The 20262-nt window shown below is 49.3% G+C and overlaps 2 protein-coding genes across 3 annotated transcripts in view; both read left to right on the plus strand.

Moving 5' to 3' along the window:
• LOC117886991 (zinc finger protein 445-like) overlaps positions 1-17180 on the plus strand; it is a 731357-nt gene extending 714177 nt beyond the window's left edge. The window contains exons 1-5 of one of the 2 annotated variants that reach the window (XM_034789211.1): positions 6289-6335; positions 12842-12925; positions 14664-14807; positions 15368-15958; positions 16605-17180. In XM_034789211.1, the coding sequence (XP_034645102.1) occupies positions 15403-15958; positions 16605-17014 (966 nt within the window). In that variant the 5' untranslated portion in view covers positions 6289-6335; positions 12842-12925; positions 14664-14807; positions 15368-15402 and the 3' untranslated portion in view covers positions 17015-17180. Of the gene's footprint in view, positions 1-6288; positions 6336-12841; positions 12926-14663; positions 14808-15367; positions 15959-16604 lie in introns of those variants that run through there. The other variant, XM_034789209.1, reaches the window with a different exon arrangement.
• On the plus strand, positions 2188-3667 carry LOC117887464 (butyrophilin subfamily 2 member A2-like; the record flags this gene model as incomplete). Its single annotated transcript, XM_034790111.1, is given in 1 exon segment — positions 2188-3667. A coding segment is annotated over 1 exon segment (537 nt), but the record flags the coding sequence as incomplete, so codon positions are not given.
• Positions 17181-20262: the final 3082 nt, after the last annotated feature.

Raw genomic sequence — 20262 nt, forward strand, 5'->3', positions numbered from 1 at the left:
TATTATTATTCCTATTTCTGCCTATGGAGGACTAGGCCCCGTCATGCTGCTCTCTGTAGAGACTGAGTAAACAGACTCAACAGCTCACAATTAGAGCCAGGATTTCACAAACTCTGAACATCCCGTTAGTGTCAAAGGGACCCAAGTTGGTAAAGTTACTTTTATGTCAAAGTCTTTGCATGATCTGGGTCTAGGCTACTACAAAAGGCAGCAAGTGAATGGGAGAAACCAATTGGAGTCTGAACGGTGGGAGGGGATGATGAGGGAAAATTAAATCTCTTCAAGATTGTGTCCTGGGGTGGTTGTGAGGCTTCATGCACGTTGGTTCCATCACTGGGAGATGCCTGAATGAGAGAGGAAGTAGAAGATTTCAGAACTTTATATATTAAATACCTGAGTGTGTCTCTGGGCCTCTCGGTCTGTTTCTCTGTCATGATGAAATGAAAACACAGCTCTAGGAGTCCAGAGTGGGAATGGAGTTATAAATATGAAAGCCTGAAATCTCGTCTCTTTTCTCCTTTCCCTCTCCAGTCACTCTATCGTCTCCACTGGTGACAAAAAGAGGTAGGGTGATGATATTTCTCAAAGTGATAATGGGACACCATGTGGGGCTAGCCTTCCCCTCCCCCACCCTGGCAGGGCTACAGGTGCTGCTTGCCCGAGCACTGCCTGCCCCCACGCACGGGTGGGTGTCGCTGTTAGCTCGAGCCCCGCTTGCCTCTCTCCTGCCTTCCTGTCTGCATGGGGCTGGCATTGCCGCTCACCCCCCTGCACGTTCCTCTGCACCCCACTTTTGCCAAAAAAGTCGGGATGGCCAGGACAAGGCTTAAATGGGATCGTTCAGACAGGATGAGATAGTGTTTAAATTATGAGAAAATTCCAATGAAAACATCTTCATGAGATTGTAGCTAAAGTTACCAACCAAACCAACACCCTGCCATGACACACAGCCCTAAAAATAAACACCTTGAACAGTGAGGAGATCCCACGCTGAAGTCACAGAAATGATACTGACACCAATCTTGGTGCTGCGTTCATATCCACACTGATGCACAGGAACACTCTCCCTGAGCAGCATCCAAACACCCTTAACTCTGACTCTGGGGTTTTCACAGACAACTTTTAATATGAAATGGAAAGGATTGAGTAGAGAGTTCCCTCCTTTGAGGGCTGACATCCCTCTCCTTTACCCTAGCAGAGGGGATCTCCCCCATCGCTCTTATCCAACATCCTGCCTTTCCTTTGGGCAGGGCTGGGCTTTCCCATTGGAGCTTCTCACTGCTTCCTGGATTGGGGAGACGCTCTCCCTCTGACACTGCCAGCTCCTCCCTTCTCTCAGAGCTGGGGATGGGGCTACCCCACCCAATGCCACTTGTTACTCTTTGGTCTTCAGCAGCTCTTCCCCAATGCTGCACCTTCCTCTCTGTTCCCTGGCCTGGGAGTGGAGGCTGCACTGGGGAGGGAGGTTGCCTCAGGGGTTTAAATCTGGTACCTACCACTTCTGCTTCCTCCTCAGTAAAAGCTTCTGACACCTTCCTGTCTGTGTCTCTGCTGCTGGGAATAGATAAGCCCCAGAATGGGAGGCTGGGAGCTGAAGCCTCTGCAAACCAATGAGAAACTAATGAAGTGGGTCACACTATGTAGACTGAGGAGCTGCAGTGACATCCATAGGAGCTGACTCCATGGATGCGCTGCACCCACCAGAAAAAAATTGGTGGGTGCTCAGCACCCACCGGCAGCGCCCCCCCTCCAGCTTACCTCTGCCTCCTCCGCGAGCGCGCCGCCACGTTCTGCTTCTCCCCCGTCCCTACCAGCGCTTGCACTGCGAAACAACTGATTAACGGGGCAGGGAGGGAGGGGGAATACGGCGCGCTGGGGGAAGAGGCAAGGCCGGGGCGGGGATTTGGGGAAGGGATCCAACAGGGGCAGGGAGGGGCGGAGCTAGGACGGGGTCTTCAGGGATGGGGTTGGAATGGGGGCGGGGGCAGGGCCAGGGCCAGGGGTGGGCGCAGGCACCCACCGGCACCGGAGAAACTTTGCGCCCACAGTGACATCTCTGCTCAGTCTCAGGTGCCCAGGACAGAGGCAGCTCCCTGGGATCCAGGCCTGTCCCAGCCAGACCAGGGCTGCTGGGGAGTGTGAGAAATGGTCCCAGCCTCCCCCAGGGCTGAGCTCTGCCCCTAACACTCTGATTCTCTCTCCCCCCCAGTGAATATGATGCTGGATCCAGACACAGCTCATCCTGACCTTGTCCTGTCTGAGGATGGGAAAAGTGTGAGATATGGATTAACCTAGCAGTATCTGCCCAAGAACCCTGAGAGATTTGACACTGAGCCCTGTGTGCTGGGCTGGGAGGGATTCACCTCGGGGAGACATTGCTGGGAGGTGGAGGTGGGGGGTGGGCTATACTGGGCTGTGGGGGTGGCCAGAGAGTCTGTGGGGAGGAAGGGAGAGATCAGCCATAGCCCTGACATGGGGATCTGGGCTGTGGGGCAGTGGGTGGGCCGGTTCCAGGCTCTCACCTCCCCTGTGACCCTCCTGCCCCAGCACCGGGCCCCCAGCAGGATCCGGGTTTGTCTGGACTGTGACCCGGGGCAGGTTACATTTAACGATGCTGGTGACAATGCCCTGATCTTCACTTTCCCACTGGGCTCATTCAATGGGGAGAGAATCTCTCCCTCGCTCTGGGTGGGATGGGGATCCCGGCTCAGACTGTGTCCCTGAGGGTGGAAGGGGCTGGAGTTTCTGTATTAGCAGGGATCCTGGGAGAGGGAGACCCAGGGATTGGGGAGTGTGACCTCCAGGCCACCAGGGAAGGGATGCTGCTTTGGGAAGGAGATGCAGGTGGGGATATGTCATCTGGATGAAGAAGAGGTGGCTGTGCGGAGGGGAGAGTCAGGTACCGGGCAGGTTTAACCAGAAGGGAGAGAAGAAATGAAATGGGAAAAAGTGAAAATAAAGTAAAACAAGAATAAACAGAGAAGCCTGGGGAAAGTGGGGGGGAAGCTGAAACGAGGAGAGTGAAGGCAAAACAATCCTGAGAAGGGAAAAGCTCGGGGGGCACCGAGAGCGGAGGGATTAAATTCAGCAGAGAAAACTTGGCACGTGAGTTGGAATGATCAGTGACATGGATTAGAGAAGAGTTAGAGAGACTCCGAGAAATAAACAGACAGAGAACAAGTGCTGGAGGAAATGATGGGTAAAACTGGATTAAATCAAAGAAAAGGACAAAGGAAAGAACATGAAAGGGAGATAGAGATCTATAAAATGTTTCTGAAAGTGAGACTAACAATAATTCCACCCTCATAGTTCATGGACGGTATTTCCACTTGGTATCTTTCAGAAAAAACATTTCAAATTTTTACCCTGTGTTCTGGTTATGAAAGTTCCTGATCAGCTCCTTTTCAGCCTGATATTTCCTTAAGGAAAATGAAACATATAAAACTATGCTTCTTGTCGATTTCCCTTTAATTTCCCAGCTGTGACTTTTGAAGGTAGACATGGGATTGTTTTCCCCTAAATTGTTTGTGTCAACCTGGCCCCAGAGAGGATATCTGGGTTACTTTACTTCTCAACTTCCCAACCTATCCATGCGTGACACCGGCAATCAAAATGCGTGACAGATGTTTGCAATCTGGAATACCTGGATTTTATGGCACATAGCCTGACAATCAACAGATTATAATAGTTTTAAATATTGTGGTAATTAAATAAACTATTAAAAAAGAAAACTAAAATATCTATCAAACAAAACCACACAATCCCCACTCCCACACCATCAGAGTTTGTTGTACAGCCTCCCCGGTCCCCAGCACACATCCCCACCACTTGAACCTCAGGAGAAATTGCCATTATTTCTGAGGCCAATCACCAGAGGGGGACTTGACACACACTTTGCCAGCAGGTACAGAAATGCTTACTAGACAGATTAGAATATTAGGGATCAGAGCTCCATGGTTCTCTTCCTGGCTCCATTGTGCAGTGGTAGTGACAGGTAGCCAGATTGTATCTGTTATCTACATTCATCCCAAAAGGCAGTAGGAATGAATGGCCCCTGCCTGGACTTTCCATATTGGAGATCTGGGTTCTCTTCCCTGTTCCACCTGAAGTGACCTTGTGCAGCCACTCAATTAACTTGTAATCTGGAGGAGAAAGTGCCTAATACTTCTCTAGTTACTCGGGTTGGGGCTGTGGTGATATTTGAACTCATGGGTTTCTAGCTCCTACTTTGTTGCACTTTGTCATTGGTACTGGATATTTGCTGGCAGAAGAGTCTCTCTCACATGTCTATGAAAGACTGCCTGCTTTTGAAGCACGACAAAAGCACAAAAAAGCAGCTGAAATTGGTGCAAATAGTGAACTTCCCACTAATTTAGTGACTTGGGAGCTCTGCTGGCCACATGGTGCTGATCCTCCTGCCTTCCATTTGGAAAGGGAACTAAAGTACTTGAATAATGACAGGTTTCCGAGTAGCAGCCGTGTTAGTCTGTATCCGCAAAAAGAACAGGAGTACTTGTGGCACCTTAGAGACTAACAAATTTATTAGAGCATAAGCTTTCGTGGACTACAGCCCACTTCTTTGGATGCATAGTCCACGAAAGCTTATGCTCTAATAAATTTGTTAGTCTCTAAGGTGCCACAAGTACTCCTGTTCTTTTTAAAGTACTTGAAGTATGTTGTTCACATTTCTTCCACCCATCAGCAATTGCTGTGATAGCCACAGGGGTGTTAATGGGAGGGGAGCTGCTCCAAAGATCAAACTTGCACTTTTCCTTGTTGAACCTCATCAGATTTCTTTTGGCCCAACCCTCCAATTTGTCTAGGTTTGAGGCACCGCCCCACTACCTGCCTCTAGTGTGAAATGGGCTGCAATGCAGACCCCCTAAAATCCACAGCCTCTGGCAACCCAAGCCCGGTCATCTGGGTCCCCACAGACAAAGATTTTTTTAAAGAACTCCCCAAACAAGAAACAAAAACAAAACAAATACAAACCACACTGAACTACGCAGTTCCCCTTCTATGGTTCTGCTACAGGATTTGAATCATGTCTTTGCAGATCCCCACTAAACACCCCACCACTTCCGATATGGGAAAAATTGCTGTGCGTGGACCAGCTGCCGCTTTACCAGTGGGTTACACAAGTATTTGCTAGTCATCAGTAGAACATTTGTGATCAGGACTCCCAGCTCCTGTTGCTTGCTCTGGTGTAGTCTAGCAGTTAGCAACAGGAGAACCAAAACACACGTCTAATGCTTTCAGACTAAAGACAGTGGAGCTGACTAGCTAAGACCTGGGGCTTCCCTGTTGGAGACCATGGTCCTATTCCCCATTTTGATGTCAGTGATCTTACGCAACTTCTTTTTAACTTATTTGTAAAATGGGCCGCAAAGACATTCAATATTTGATTGCCTTCGAGGGCTGGGAACACACTGGCTTGGTCAGCGAAAAGGGCTGGAAAGTGCCTGCAAATACAAACAGCACTCAGTAAAGGTGAGCTTTATACTCAAGGTCTCTTGGCATCTAGCTTGTTTCCCTTTACCCCAACCCACGTATTTTTAGCCTTGCTGAAAAGGGCAGGGGGGCTTGTGGGGGCTGTAGCCACCCCAAAATTTGCCTTAGCGGCCTCCCCCATAGCCACCCCTCCAAACCTGACACAGTGAGGGTACCACCCTCACTGCTCTGATGCTGCTGGCCTGATCCCTGCAATCTGCTTGAACCCCCAGCTGATAGGGTACGGATCCAATTCTCCCACCCACGTGGCCCAGGCCCAACGTAACAAAGGAGCGGTGAGTACCTGGTCTGACCTCCAATCACAGCCCCCTTTGCTCTTCGCACTGGGCCAATCATCGACCAGGGTCGAACGGAAACATCCTCCCCACACCCCCTCTGGGATGGCTAAAGTATAATAAAGAGAAGGCGGGACGTTCCCTTGCATACCAATCAGAGAGTAGGGAAATGTGATAGGCAGGTGAGAGCACCAATCAGGTAGTGGAAAGGGCCTCAGTGTATCTCTTTGGCTGAGCTGGCTACACAGAGTCTCCGGAATGGTTGGCCCAGGGATTCCCCGCCTCCTGCCAGGCCTGCTCCGGCCCGGGCTTTGGCTCCGTTCGGGGTGACTCGCGGCCGTTGGGTCCCAGCCTGGCTCCTGGCGAGATCCCCGAGCCCCGGCGGCTGGTGCTGGGAGCCCGGAGCCCGGGCTGCAGCCGGGAGAGGGGAATCTCCAGCAGGGCCCTTCCCGCTGCTCCCCAGGAGCCTCTCCCAGGGCAGAGCCCCCAGCCCGGCCAGGCCCCTTCCCGGCCCGGCCCCTGCCCCAGGGGGCCCCGCTCGGAGGGAAGGTAAGAGAGACCCGCCCCCGCCCCGTCACAGCTGGGCTGCGGGGGGGGGGGGGGTTGGCCCTTGGCTCCCCGCGGAGCTGGCTGCGATTCCCTGTGTTGTGTATCTAGGAAAGATGGCCCCCAAGTCCCATTGTGTGCAGGGCGGGGGGACGCGACACGACACGTGGGGGCGGGGTGTGGGGGGGTAAGGGGGGAACAAGGAGGCCGGGGGCAGGACGGGATGCAGGGGGCGGTGGTTGCACTGAAGGGAAGTTGGGGCGATGCAGGGTGATCGGGGGCGGAGGGGGAATTATGGGGCTGAGGGGAACGAGGCTGGAATGGAGGGAAGATGTGAGGGGGGGTCACTGCGAGGGAAAGGGGGGGTGTGGGGAAGCTGGAGGGAGACTGAGAGCAAGAGGAGATTGGCTGGGGAGGGGAGAGACACCAGGCAGCTCCCCCGCCCCATGGGGTAGGGGAGGGTGACAGGTTGCCCCGCCCAGCAGCCAGTGGGTTCCCCCTCAGGAATGGTCAAACAAGCCAGGGTGGGCAGGAAACTTTCCGGAAGGGCTGAAAATGTACAAGGCAAAAGTCCACATGCAATCCCTCCCCCTCCCCCCCTCCACACACTTTTTACTTCCAGTTTAAAGACACTCTCGTTATTTGGGGGGATCTGATTCCTGGGTTGACAGCACTGAACAGGGGCTGGTCTGATTTCTGTGCAGGATTCGGTGCCCAACCAGAGTCACTGCGAGCCGCAAGGAGTGGAACTGGGGTTTGATTCGGGTTCAGTGGCAGTCAGTGTGTTCAGTTCCTGGTTCAATACACCACAAAATGGTTTGGTTACCAGGCAGTGCCTAAGAAGGGGGGCCTCACAGCTTGCTTCAGTGGGGAGATGAAGTTGGGGTATGGGGCCTGTGTCAGGTGGGGCAATTGGAGGAAGGAGCTGCACGAGGGGATGAGAGCAGTCCTGTCTAAGAGGGAGAAGAGTTGAACAGCCTTTCTCCTTGGGCTTGAAGAGTTATTGTTAACTTCTGGGACTGGGAAGCCCCCGCACTTCTCTCATCTCCCTCCCTGCTCCTGTTGGCTCCCCCCTTCTTTTCTTCTACTGGCTGGGATGATTTAGTTGGGAATTGGTCCTGCTTTGAGCAGGGGGTTGGACTAGATGATCTCCTGAGGTCCCTTCCAACCATGCCATTCTGATAGCAATCACATGCCAGTGTGTTATTTTGTTTTTATAATGAAAGTAAGATCAGAGTAGCTTTTATTTCATTTTTATCAATTATTGAACTGAAAAATTGCTGAAACTTTATTTTAACTGGCAACCATTTCCCCCCTCCCTTCCTCCCCCCCAGTTTGATTCAGATTCCCTGAGTAAGAGGAAAAATTAGGGTTTAAGTCTGGTTCCAGTTCAGTTAAAAATATCAGTTCAAACTGGTTCTGTTCTGGTGTGAGTCCAGGTGGACAAATGAAATCTGCAGCTGCTGAACTGTCCATGGGGGCTGCCAGGACAACCCCAACCCAGGGAGGCTCAGTCATGAGGGGATGGAGGTGGGAAAGCTGGTTATTGCTAAGGGCTTGTCTACACTGGCAGTTTACAGCGCTGCAACTTGCTCGCTCAGGGATGTGAAAAAACACCACCCTGAGTGCTACCGAGTTTTAGCTTTGTAACATGGCAGTACAGACAGTGCATCAGCGCTGGGAGCTACGCCCCTTGTGGAGGTGTTTTTTTTGGAGTGCTGGGAGAGCTCTCTCCCAGCGTTATGCAGCGACTAACCAAGTCATATTAAAGCGCTGCTGCGGCAGTCCTTTAACGTTGCCAGTGAAGACGTGCCCTAAGGCAGAGGAGGCTGGTGTCTGTGTCTTTGGCTGTGTCTACACTGCCACTTTCAGCGCTAAAACTTTTGTCATTCAGGGGTGTGAAAAAACACCCCCCGAGCGACAAAAGTTTTAGCGCTGAAAAGCACCAGCATAGACAGTGCTTTATCGCTGGGAGCCGCGCTCCTGGCGATAAAGCTACCACCGCTCGTTAGGAGTGGGTTTTTTTATTGCCTGGACAGCTCTTCCCTGGTGATAAAGCAAGTCTATACTGCCCACGTCACAGCGCTGCTGCGCTGTAACGTGGGTAGTGTAGACATACCTTTTCTCTGCTCATGATATTAGAGTCCTAGAGTTAGTTGAGCTTCCTGGATCAGATGCTTCCAGGGATTTCCCTACACTCCGTCCTGCTGCCCCCAACTCTCCCATCACCCACTTCAGTGGTCAAACCAACCAAGATGACGAACATACCAAGAATATACCAACATGTCACCTGAAGGTTCAAGTGGTATTTCAACATCCAAACAGCCTGAAGCACAAATACAGCTACCTACTGAAGAAACTGTCTGCGCAACCTAAATCCCGATGTTTGTCGGTCACCGTCAAAGCCAGTTTTAGAAGTACTTGATGAGGCTGTTAAGAATGCTGGAGACACAACATGGTTCATGCGAACAAACATGGCTGTCACTACATACTTTCTATTTAAGCAAGGGATACCACACACTACAAGCTGGAGGCCAATGTTAAGTGCATTGTCACTTGTTAACCCTGAAATTGGACACTGGTTCCAAACAAGACTGGCAAATGCTCACTATCTTTCTGCTAGAAACTCAACTGACTGCTTAGAAGCTTGCAGTGCAACAGTGAAAGGCTCTTGGCATTTGGAAAAAGTGAAGAACTCTTTCATCCTCTTAAAACATTTGCATACATGGCTGATGAATGCACCCATGCAAATGGGTATTAAGTCAGTGTTTACATTATCATGATGTTAGTGGTAGCCCAGTAGATACTTTTCTAGATGTTCAGGTTATAGAAGACACATTGGCTGCATCTGTGACAACCCACATCTTAGAAGAGTTAAATGCTTGTCAATTGGACCCCAAACAGATGCCTGCTTGTGCAATTGATGGAGCTGCAAACTTCCCTGGAAGACACAGTGGAGTACGAGCTTTGCTCAGAGAAAAGTGATATTTCCTATACACGCTGCAGAGGCCATCTTATCTTCAGTACCCAGAAAGATAATGGAGCAAATAATCAAAGAATCAATTTGAAAACAACTAGGAGATAATAAATAAGTAACAGCATGGATTTTTCAAGAACAAAGCATGTCAAACCAACCTAATAGCTTTCTTTGACAGGATAACAAGCCCTGTGGATGGGGGAAAGTGGTAGTTGTATATCTTGACTTTAGTAAGGCTTTTGATATGACCTTCTCATAAACAAACTAAGGAAATACAACTTAGATGGAACTACTATAAGGTGGGTGCATAACTGGTTGGAAAATTGTTCCCAGAGAGTAGTTATCAGTGGTTCACAGTCAAGCTGGAAGGGCATATCGAGCAGGGTTCCACAGGGATTGCTCCTGGATCTGGTTCTGTTCAAACATCTTCATCAGTGATATAGATAAGGGCATAGAGAGTGCACTTGTAAAGTTTGCAGACGATACCAAGCTGGGAGGGGTTTCAAGTGCTTTGGAGGATAGGATTAAAATTCCAAATGATCTGGAGAAATGGACTGAAGTAAATAGGATGAAATTCAATAAGGATAAATGCAAAGTACTCCATTTGTGAAGGAATAATCAATTGCACACATACAAAATGGGAAATGACTGCCTAGGAAGGAGTACTGCGGAAAGTGATCTGGGGGTCATAGGGGATCACAAGATAAATATGAATCAACGGTGTAACACTGTTGCAAAAAAAGCAAATATTCTGGGATGTATTAGCACAAGTGTTGTAAGCAAGACACAAGAAGTAATTCTTCTGCTCTATTTTGTACTGATACGGCCTCAACTGGAGTATTGTGTCCAGTTCTGGGTGCCACATTTCAGGAAAGATGTGGACAAATTAGAGAAAGTCCACAGAGAGGCAAAAAAATGATTAAAGGTCTAGAAAACATGACCTATGAGGGAAGATGGAAAAACCTGGGTTTGCTTAGTCTGCAAAAGAAAAGACTGAGAGGGGACATAACAGTTTTCAAGTACATAAAAGGTTGTTACAGGGGGAGAAAAAATGTTCTCCTTAACTTCCAAGGATAATATAAAAAACAATGGGCTGAAATTGTAGCAAGGGAAGTTTTAGGTTGCACATCAGGGAAAACTTCCTAACTGCCTGGGTAGTTAAGCACTGGAATAAATTGCCTAGAGAGGTTGTGGAATCACCTTCACTGGAGTTTTTTTAAAAGCAGGTGAGACAAACACCTGACAGGGATAGTCTAGATAATACTCTAGTCCTGCCTTGAATGCAGGGGACTGGACTAGAAGACCTCTCCAGGTTCCTTCCAGACCAGTGATTCTATGATCTACTCAACTAGCACTAGTACAAGCTGCAGAATCTTCAAAAGACATTTAAAAAGCCATAAATTTAATGCCTTTGTTATACTCTCTTTTTCAACAAGAGTCCAAAAAGACTGAACGTCTTGAAAAAACTAGAAGATGCTCCAGGACTGAAGTTCAAATTAGTCCAACCTGGGAAATCCCACTGGTTTTCTCATGAGTGATCCTTGGATGTTGCCTTAAAATTACTGCAACTATTATTACTGGCTTTGGAAAGTATCTACCAAGATGGGATGGATCTAAGTAGTGAGGCGGGTGGACTACTTTTGCTACTATGTTCAGAGAAGACAATCCCCATTCTCTCTCTTTTAAGTCTACTGTTAAAACCACTTGGGTCATTAAACAATGTCATCCAGGCATCTGCTACAACAGTAGTAGATCTTTGTCCAGCAATAAAAGCTATACTTGGATCAATCAGAGAGAGATCCACTGAAAACGTACTGGAAGAAGCAAAGACTTCAGTCCAGAAGTTGACTAATGATGAAGGCACTTGTGTTGAATCCTTAAGTGAAGAGGAGGAGAAGTGTTTGTTAAGCCAGCTGAAAAAGTACACAGACTTGATTCTTACAAATCTACAACAGAAGCTTCTGGATTCCACTCAACCTTTTACAGATGCCTATCTTGTAAAACACCGATAGTTGAGTGGAGTGAGGCACTACCAGAAATGGGGCTGAGATGCGATCAGGACAGAATAGAGAATTTGAACACAGAATGGAATGTCATATGACGAATGAATGAAGATTTCACTTCAGCTTCGTTTTTATCGTCACTAGTGGCTCGACCTGATCTTTGTTGTGTCCTGGGATGAAAGAAGTAGGAATGCATCTCTTGCTACTCCCAGTCACAACAACTACAGTTGAGTGTTCTTTTTCATCATTGAATAGAATTTTGTGTTCTGAAAGAAGTCCCCTTCTGCCTGATCATGTGAATGAACTAATGAGCATATCACTTGAAGGCCTGGAAGTTCCATACATACAAGAAGCCAGCAAAGATGAACGCATTGCATTCAAGAAGTTCATTAACAGACTTGTGCAAAATTATAGCAGGAAACGAAGAAGGACGTAGATGTCGTGCTTCATAGAAGGCTTGAGTAGCCAATTTAAATTTGTTTGATTTTTACAACGTGAGTTAAATCTAATAAAATGGAAAAAAATGTTTCACCATCAGTCCATCTTCGCCCTCACGGTCTCACCCCTGGGCCCTCATCCTTCCTTTAAATTCGAACACCCCCCAAATTTCAATTCCTGGGGAAAATTCTAGATGCAGCTGCCTCCTCCCTTGTGATCTGGGAGCCTAGACTGAGCAGCTGCTGCTCCCTCAGCAGGGGTCTGTGTCAGGGAGAGACTGTCATTCTAGCTCCCTCTGTGCCCAGCCCAGGTGGGGACTCTCCGCAGTGCTTGGAACTAGCCCCCTGGGGCAGTCCTGGGCTCTGCCAACATCGGCTCCTGAGCCTCCAAGTGAGGAGAGAGACCCGGGGGAAAGGGCTGGGGCTGGGCAGGAAAGTGACACTCTGCTAGTGAGTTTGTACTGGAGGGTAGGGGCTCCCTGTATGTCTGCGGCTCCCAGAGCTGCTGCCTTCAGACCCACACCCACTCTCACATTGAAGAGCAAATGCCTATGGGAACGGGACAGTCACCAGTTCTCCTTGGGAGAGGGACGGAGACAAGAAGGGGAGGGGTGAGACAGGAAGGGGCAGCAGGAGCAAGAAGCGGGGAGGGAGGTTCCCAGCTCCCAGCCCTGCCCGGATCCATTCCCTGCATCCCCCTGGGCCGACTGACTCTCCTGGGAACAAGGGGAGGAGCTGACAGAGGAAAAGCCAGGTTTTGCCCCAGCCGAGTCCCTGCACTGCTGGGGGCATGTGCTGCCCTCCGGGCCAATATCAGGGGGAACCCCCAAAAGTGATTCTGCTCTTTTCTAGCATTTGTCTTAGAGACTCTGTCCCTGGGGGCAGGAGGTTAAAAGTGACCTGGTGGGTTCACTGCTGGTGGGAGGGGCCGGGTCTGTGTTGTAATAAAGTGACTGAAGGTTTTTTAAGCTAAGCGTTTTCCCAGCATGGCAGAACATCTGTCTTCAGGGAAAGACCCTGGGGGGAATCAGGGTGTGAAATGGACTCAAACCCCTTCTGAAACCTCCCCCATTGCCCCTCTCGCCCTGACAGGCTGAGGAATCACGTCCATGTTTCGCTCCTGATCGTCCCATCCTCCTAGGAAACAGGGAAGTGGCTGTGGTGGAGCCAGCTCAGGTAGGGTTTTTCAGCGAGCTGCCGGGGGGGTGGGGGGTTGGGGTAGGGCAGGAAATACACAGGGTGAGGTGAGGGATGGTGGTGGTGGTGTAATAAACCTGCTGGGACATGTTCAACCTGGGCCTGATTTTCAGAACAGGCCCGGTGGCAGGGAGTGAACATGCCCCCAGGTCGGGGGGGGCCGGGGGGGGGGGGGGGGGGGGGGGGGGGGGGGGGGGGGGGGGGAGTTCTGTCTTTACTGTACAGTTTCTTTCCACTTTGAATATCTAACATTTATAAATAACAAGCGTAACGGCCTCAAAAATAAATTTAAATTTGATTTACAATGTACCTCTTTGCATGCAGTCAGTCCTTTCCCACTGCGCTTCTTCCTGTTGTGCCCATGCACACGTCTCTGTAGAGCGTGTCTTTCTCAGCAGTGGTTGATTGCTCATCAAATAGCCATGGACGTCTTTGCCGGATGTGTGCCTGAAGTTGAGCTGTACAAGCAGGATTCCTTTCAGCAACTCAGTAGCCAATATCATGCCACCCTTATTTCTGGGCGGCTGCTGCTGGTGGCGGCCCTGCTTTCGGGGCTGGGTGCCCAGCCAGCAGCCGCTACTGTCCACTAGCTCTGAAGGCAGCGCCCCGGCCAGCAGCAGCACAGAAGTAAGGATGAGAAAACCAGTGAACGTGTGTGCCGCTGTTAGGGTACGCCAGGAATAGCAGTTCATCCAGATTCAGTGCTGGAAAAAGGATGAGCAAGGAAAAATCACGGATATTTGTTCATATTTAAAAAATCTGCCTGGATGGAGATCAGAAGGTCAAAAAAGAGGTCATGTCTGGGAAAACCCAGGCGTATGGTAACCCTAGGAAACATCCCCATGGACAGGGCTGGGAAAACAGACCAGTTTCTCAGTGCTGAAGCCTGAACCCACTAGCCAGAGGCTACCATGAAATATGAAGCTCTTGGGATTCCTGTCCTGGTCCCCTGCTTGGGACAGGATTAGTTGGCAGGCACTGAGTGGGGAAACTGATGTTGTTTCAGGGTTCAGTGACCTTCAAGGAGATGGTTGTGTATTTCAATAAGGGGCAGAGGGCTCTGGTGGACTCCGGTCAGAGAGCCCTTTATAGGGACATTATGCAGGAGAATTATGAGACTGTGACCTTGCTGGGTAAGGGATTCCTGTGCCCTCGGCTATTAGAAGCCATGGGGTCTGCATTTCTGACTCTGGTCAGGTTCTTCGCTGCTCAGTTGGATTTGGGGAGAATGGGTCACATAGTCCACAGCTCCAGTGTGAGAGACACTTTCATTTCCATATCCCCTTGAAGGGAACAGGGGAGTCAAACCTAATGGACAGGCTAATTCATCTCCATCTCCCCAGCTTTCAAGGGGCCAGAAACAGGGTATCGTCCTGCCTGTATTATTTCTTCTTCACACACCGTTCACCTGCCATCTTGGGACTAGCTCCACCTGTGGGGAGGGCTCTCGGTGCTGCAGGCTTGGAAATAGGCAGGAGTTTAACGTGTGTGTGTGTGTCTGTCTGTCCATCCATCCGTCCCAGAGCGCATCTATCCTGAGAACTCCTAGTGAGGGCGTGACAACACCCCCTGCCCCCAGATATCTGCTGCTCCCAAGGGGTCGGAGTTACCACAGTCCCATGTAGGGCCAGGTTAAACTCAGGGAAGGTTCCTTGTGACAGATACTCTACCAAGACTCCATGTGCCCTGATCTTGCCTGATTTTATCCCCTGCACAGGATTCCCCATTACCAAACCTGACCTGATCACCAGGTTGAAACGAGGAGAAGAACCGTGGGACCTCCAGGCCTCCAAGGAAAGGGAGATCCTGAGAGGCACCCACACAAGTGAGGAGTCCGTGAAACTGACAGAGAAACCATCTGGTGAGTGAAGGAAAAAGCCTTGACTCCCCAAAATGGGCTGTGAGCGAGAGCCTTCAGTTCTGCCCCGTCCCACTCAGGTCAGGGCTGCAGTCAGCAGGTTTTGTGGCATCAAGGCAAATATCAGCGATGGCTTCCCACACCCATCCTGTTAGCTGTCAGGAGTTTCCTCCCTGACTTTACTTCCCTATGAGTGTTTGGATGGGATGTGGAGGTAGAACCCAGTTTCTGAGGCTTTGTGTATGCTACAGAGTTAGGTCGACATAAGCTGCCTCACTATGGAGATGTCTACAATACAGTGTTCTTCCCACTGCTTTAACTCCCCTGCTATGCCAACCTAATAAATCCACTTCACCAAGAGGCATAGCACTTAGGGTGATGTGGTGTCAGTGTAAACACTGCATTGCTTATGTCCACTTCAGTGGCCTCCAGGAGGTGTCCCACAATGCCCCACAGTGACTTCTCTGGTCACCATTTTGAACTCCACTGCTTGGCAGCCAGATACATACCCCTCCCCTTTTAAAGCCTGGGAATTTTTGAAATTGTTCTTCCTGTTTGCTCAGCGTGGAGAGCTCCCCTAGCAACTTCTCAGCTGAGCATGCCGGCTCCACGCGGCAGGCGGGCTCCTGCCTGGAGTACGCCGGAGGTGGTGGATCTCCTGGGCCTGTGGGGACAGGGGGACGTGCAGGCACAGCTCCGAAACAGCCGTCGGAACTTCGACGTCTACAGCCAGATTGCTCGGGGCATGGAGGAGAAGGGCTACGACAGGGACCCGCAGCAGTGCCGCGTAAAAATCAAGGAGCTGCGGCAGGCCTACCAGAAGGCAAAGGAGGCAAATAGTCGCTCCGGTGCGGAGCCGCAGACGTGCCGCTTCTACAAGGAGCTGCACGCCATCCTCGACGGCGACTCCACCTCCACCGTCAAGCATCCTGTGGATACTTTGGGGGACCTGGAGTCACAGGCCACCGGAGTGAACCCTGAGATCGAGGTGATGATCAAGGAAGAGGATGACGAGGAAGAGGAGGAGTATGGGGCACAGGCGACAGGGGGATCCGGTGGTGTGGCGAGCCAGGACTTCTTTTTGACTCCTGAGCAGTCTAGCCAGTCCCAGCAATCCAGCCCCGGTGAACCTGATGCAGGGGAGGGAACCTCTGGTAAGTACTCAGTTTTCTTCAATGCTGCAGACACACATCTGCTCATGTACAGCTTTTTGTAATAGGCTAGAAGAGGAAGTGAAATAACCCATACAGGTACAGTTGCTATCTGCTTCTCATTCCCCTGTATAACTAGGCAGAGGGGGCCCTGCAGAATAGTTTGTTTATTCACACCAGGATGTTCTGTGAATCCTCCATAGAGATCTCTAGGAAACTTTCCTGGGAGGTACTCTGCAATCCTCTGCCGAAGGTTTCTTGGGAGGGCTGCCTTGTTTCTTCCCCTATGGTGGGACGCTTTGCCACACCACTCAGCAATTACTTCATCAGGCACCATTGCAGTGCACAGGCTAGCAGCATACCGACCCGGTCTGCAGCCAGGAGCTGTTCCCTCAGGAGTGAGAGATCAGCTACAATCACCACCGTCTGTGGAAATGGGGCTAGTCTGCAGTACAATAGCCGTATCCGCTTGTACTGATGCCCCAGTGCTATCCCCTCCTTATTGTCCCAACGCCCATCCCACCCCCGGCCATACTCGCCATGGGTGGGGCTGCCACCGTGCTCTGAGTCCCAAGGGGAAGTGAGCATGTTCTCCTTGGAAGGGGAGTAAATGCACTGGCAATGGTACCTCTGTCCATTGTTTCTTTAGCAGCTGCAAATGCGGCCTTGAGGGCCTCTCCGTCCACCCCAGAGGAGCGGCTGGGCCAGGTGAGGAGGAGAAAGAAGAGGACAAGGGAAGACATGTTTCAGGAGGTCCTGCGAGCCTCCCGCGCTTCGGAGCGTGAGCAGAGGGCTTGGAGGATAATGATCAATGACAAAATGCACAGGGATAGCGAGGACAGGAGAAACGGGCAGCAAGAGATGATCACATTGCTCCGGGAGCAGACAGACATGCTGCGGTCTCTGATTGAACTTCAGGCTGAACACATCCGTGCTCGCCTCCCCCTGCAGCCCATAGAGAACTGCATTCCGGGACCTCCCTATACTGGCCTCCATGTATCTTCTGGGCCCGCAGCAGTACCCCAGGCACTCCACCCCACGGAAGATTACACACAATGACAGCTGCACGTACACCCAGCTGTGAGAGCCTTTTGGGTGTATGTGCTTGTGAATTCCCTCTTCCTTCCCCTTCAAAGATACTTTCCCTTGTATGTATGAAGTTTTTACTTTAGCATTACCTAGGTATGTTTGCATAGGTGTGGAATAAAAATGTAAATTCAGTTTTCATAAGTATCTTTATTAGTCTCCAGCCAGGGGTGCCTGAACAGGGTGGGGCCATGAATTTGGCAAATAACTATAGGTTATTAACGGTCAAAGTCTGACCGTGGATAGACTCTTGTTGCACCTATTTAACTCAAAGAGAGGAGCACATCAGTATCCAAGGGCAGAAATTGTTACTAAGATACTGCTTTAAAAAGTAGTGACTCCTATGTACCAGTCCACATGATGGTCAAATGACATGAAAACTTCTAGGGATTGAGGCTAACTAACATGAAGGGCCCTTTTACACAGCTTTGACTGTGTAAAGGGAGCCCTTACAGTGGGCGTAAACATCAGTTCCTCGCAAATTAAGGCCCCTTTATGTTGATTGAGTTGCGTAAAAAAGGACTTTGTGTAAATGAGAATCGGGCTCCGTATTTAAAAAAAAAACAAACAAACTTGTTTTTTAAAGAAGAGTACAGGAATGAATTCATGTATCTTTTGTTTTTGCATTTACACACCTCTAAGAACAGAGAGAGCCTTTTTCAAAACTGTACCAAAAATATAATTTGGGCTCAGGTTCTTTAATCCCAAAATGGAACCTGGAGCAAATATCTATGCCTAAAAGGTAAGATCCTAATGGTTGAGATGTATAAAATAGAACTGTTACAGAGCCTTTAACCATAGCTGCACTGTTATGCAATGGAGCTGAAACAATACATATTTCCATAAACTCACCCTTTCAAAATACACAAAGTGAGATGTATAAAAATAGCTATTGCACTAGTTTTAATTATGAATTAAATTGTTACAGAGGTTGGAACTCCTGCAGCCTATCACGTTATATATAAAAACATGTTAAAAACTTTCAAGCCGATTGTGGATTATTTTAGTATCGGAGTTTGGAAGAAAACAATGCTTAGTACACATGAGCTCTCCATCTTATCTTTATGATTCGTCTTTCCAATAACAAATACACCCCCCCACATGTTTATTAAGAAAAAAAATCATGAATAATTACTGTGAAATACCTGTTAAAACTGTGGTATCGCTACTGAAAATGTCATTTTATACAGCAATACAAATGTAAAATAAAATATGCGTGAATAATTGTAGTACTCACCATCAGTGGCAGGTCCTCTGCTGGACAAGGGACTTGGAGTGAGTTCAGTCAAGGCAAGAAAGCCCTGATTGCCCCCCACCCAGTTCCCCTCTCCTAAACCTCCTAATCACCCCCTACCCAGCTCCCCTCCCCTAGCCCCCTCGATCATCCCTCATCTCCCCTTCCATGATACCCCCCACCCAGTTCCCCTCCCCAGCCCCCCTGCCCTGGCCAGAGAGGCTCCTGCCCCCCACTCACTGACCCCGGATACCAGCACCTGCTCATTCACCTTCATGGCCCACTCACTTCATCCCTGTGCTCCTGCTGGAGCTGGTGGGGCTGCAGCTACACAAGCAGCCTCCCAGGGGGACACTGCACCTCAGAGCCTGTCCCAGCTGGGGTGGCCCTGCGCTAGGGAGTGCGCACGGCTCTGCACAGCTCCAGCCCCAGCTCGGCTTCAGCCCATTTCACCTTTGCACTGGGAGGGGTGGCTACAGGGGTGGGTAAGGGAAATTTTGGGGTGGCTATAGTCCTTGGAATTCCCCCCTAATGCTGCCACTGATCACAAACTTTATCATTAATAAAACCCCATATCCCCAGCCCTAGAAAGCAGAGAAGTATCAGACACTTTCTCCCCCAGTTTCCAAGGTGATTGGGAAGCTGCGCAAGGTCACTTCAGGTGGAACTGGGAAGAGAACCCAGGTCTCCAATGTGGAAAGCCCAGGCACTAGCCACGCATTCCTACTGCCTTTTGGGATAAATGTATGAAATAGATACAAACTGGTTACATGTCACTACCCGCCACTGCACAATGGAGCCAGGAAGAAAGCACTAGACTTGTGATCTCTAATATTCTAAGCCAGGAGTTGGCAACCTTTCAGAAGTGGTGTGCCGAGTCTTCATTTATTCACTCTAATTTAAGGTTTCGCATGCCAGTAATACATTTTAACGTCTTTAGAAGGTCTCTTTCTATAAGTCTATAATATATAACTAAACTATTGTTGTATGTAAAATAAATAAGGTTTTTAAAATGTTTAAGAAACTTCATTTAAAATTAAATTAAAATGCAGAGCCCCCCAGACTGGTGGCCAGGACCCGGGCAGTGTTAGTGCCACTGAAAATCAGCTCGCGTGCCGCCTTCGGCACGTGTGCCATAGGTTGCCTACCCCTGTTCTAATCTGTCTAGTAAGCATTTGTGGACCTGCTGGCACAGTGTGTCAAGTCCCACTCTGGTGTTTGGCCTCAGAAATAATGGCAATTCCTCCTGAAGTTCAAGGGGTGGGGACGTGTGCGGGGACTGGAGAGGCCAGGCTACAAATTCTGCAGCTGTGGGAGTGGGGATTGAGTGGTTCTACTTGATCTATATTTTAGTTTTCTTTTTTTTTTAATAGTTCAATTCACATGCTAGTTAAAACTTATAATCTGTTGATTGTGGGCCGATGTGCCATAAAATCCTGCTGTTCCAAACTGCGAACATCTGCCACACGCTGACAGGTTTGGAAACTGAGAAGTGACCCAACCAGCTCTCTCCTCTTGAACAATTCCTGATGTGTATCTTTATATAAAGCACATGACCCACAGTGCAGGCTCAATAGCCTGGATCTTACCATAATACGTTGCTATCATCATAATGACATACACAGAGGTCCTCATTGGAATTGGGACTCCGCCCCCTCCCTCCCCCCCCCAAATTGCTTATGTCAATCCATGTCTGCCTTCAAAAATCACAGCTGGAAAATTAAAGAGAAATGAAACATATAAAACATGTGTCTTGTTTATTTACCTTAAGTAAATGTCAGGTTAAAAGGAGCTGAGAGGGAACTTTCATAACTAGAATACATGGTAAAAACATCCACAAATTTGAAGAAGTGTTGCTCTGAAAAGTACCCAAGTGGAAATATTGGCCCTGAACTATGGGGTTGAATTAATATTACAGTCTCTCACTTTCAGAAATATTTTATACATCTCGATCTTATGTTCTCTCGCCTCCCTTTTCTTTAATTTC

The sequence above is a fragment of the Trachemys scripta genome, chromosome 14, assembly GCF_013100865.1.
Source record: "Trachemys scripta elegans isolate TJP31775 chromosome 14, CAS_Tse_1.0, whole genome shotgun sequence".
Classification (NCBI taxonomy): Eukaryota; Metazoa; Chordata; order Testudines; family Emydidae; genus Trachemys; species Trachemys scripta.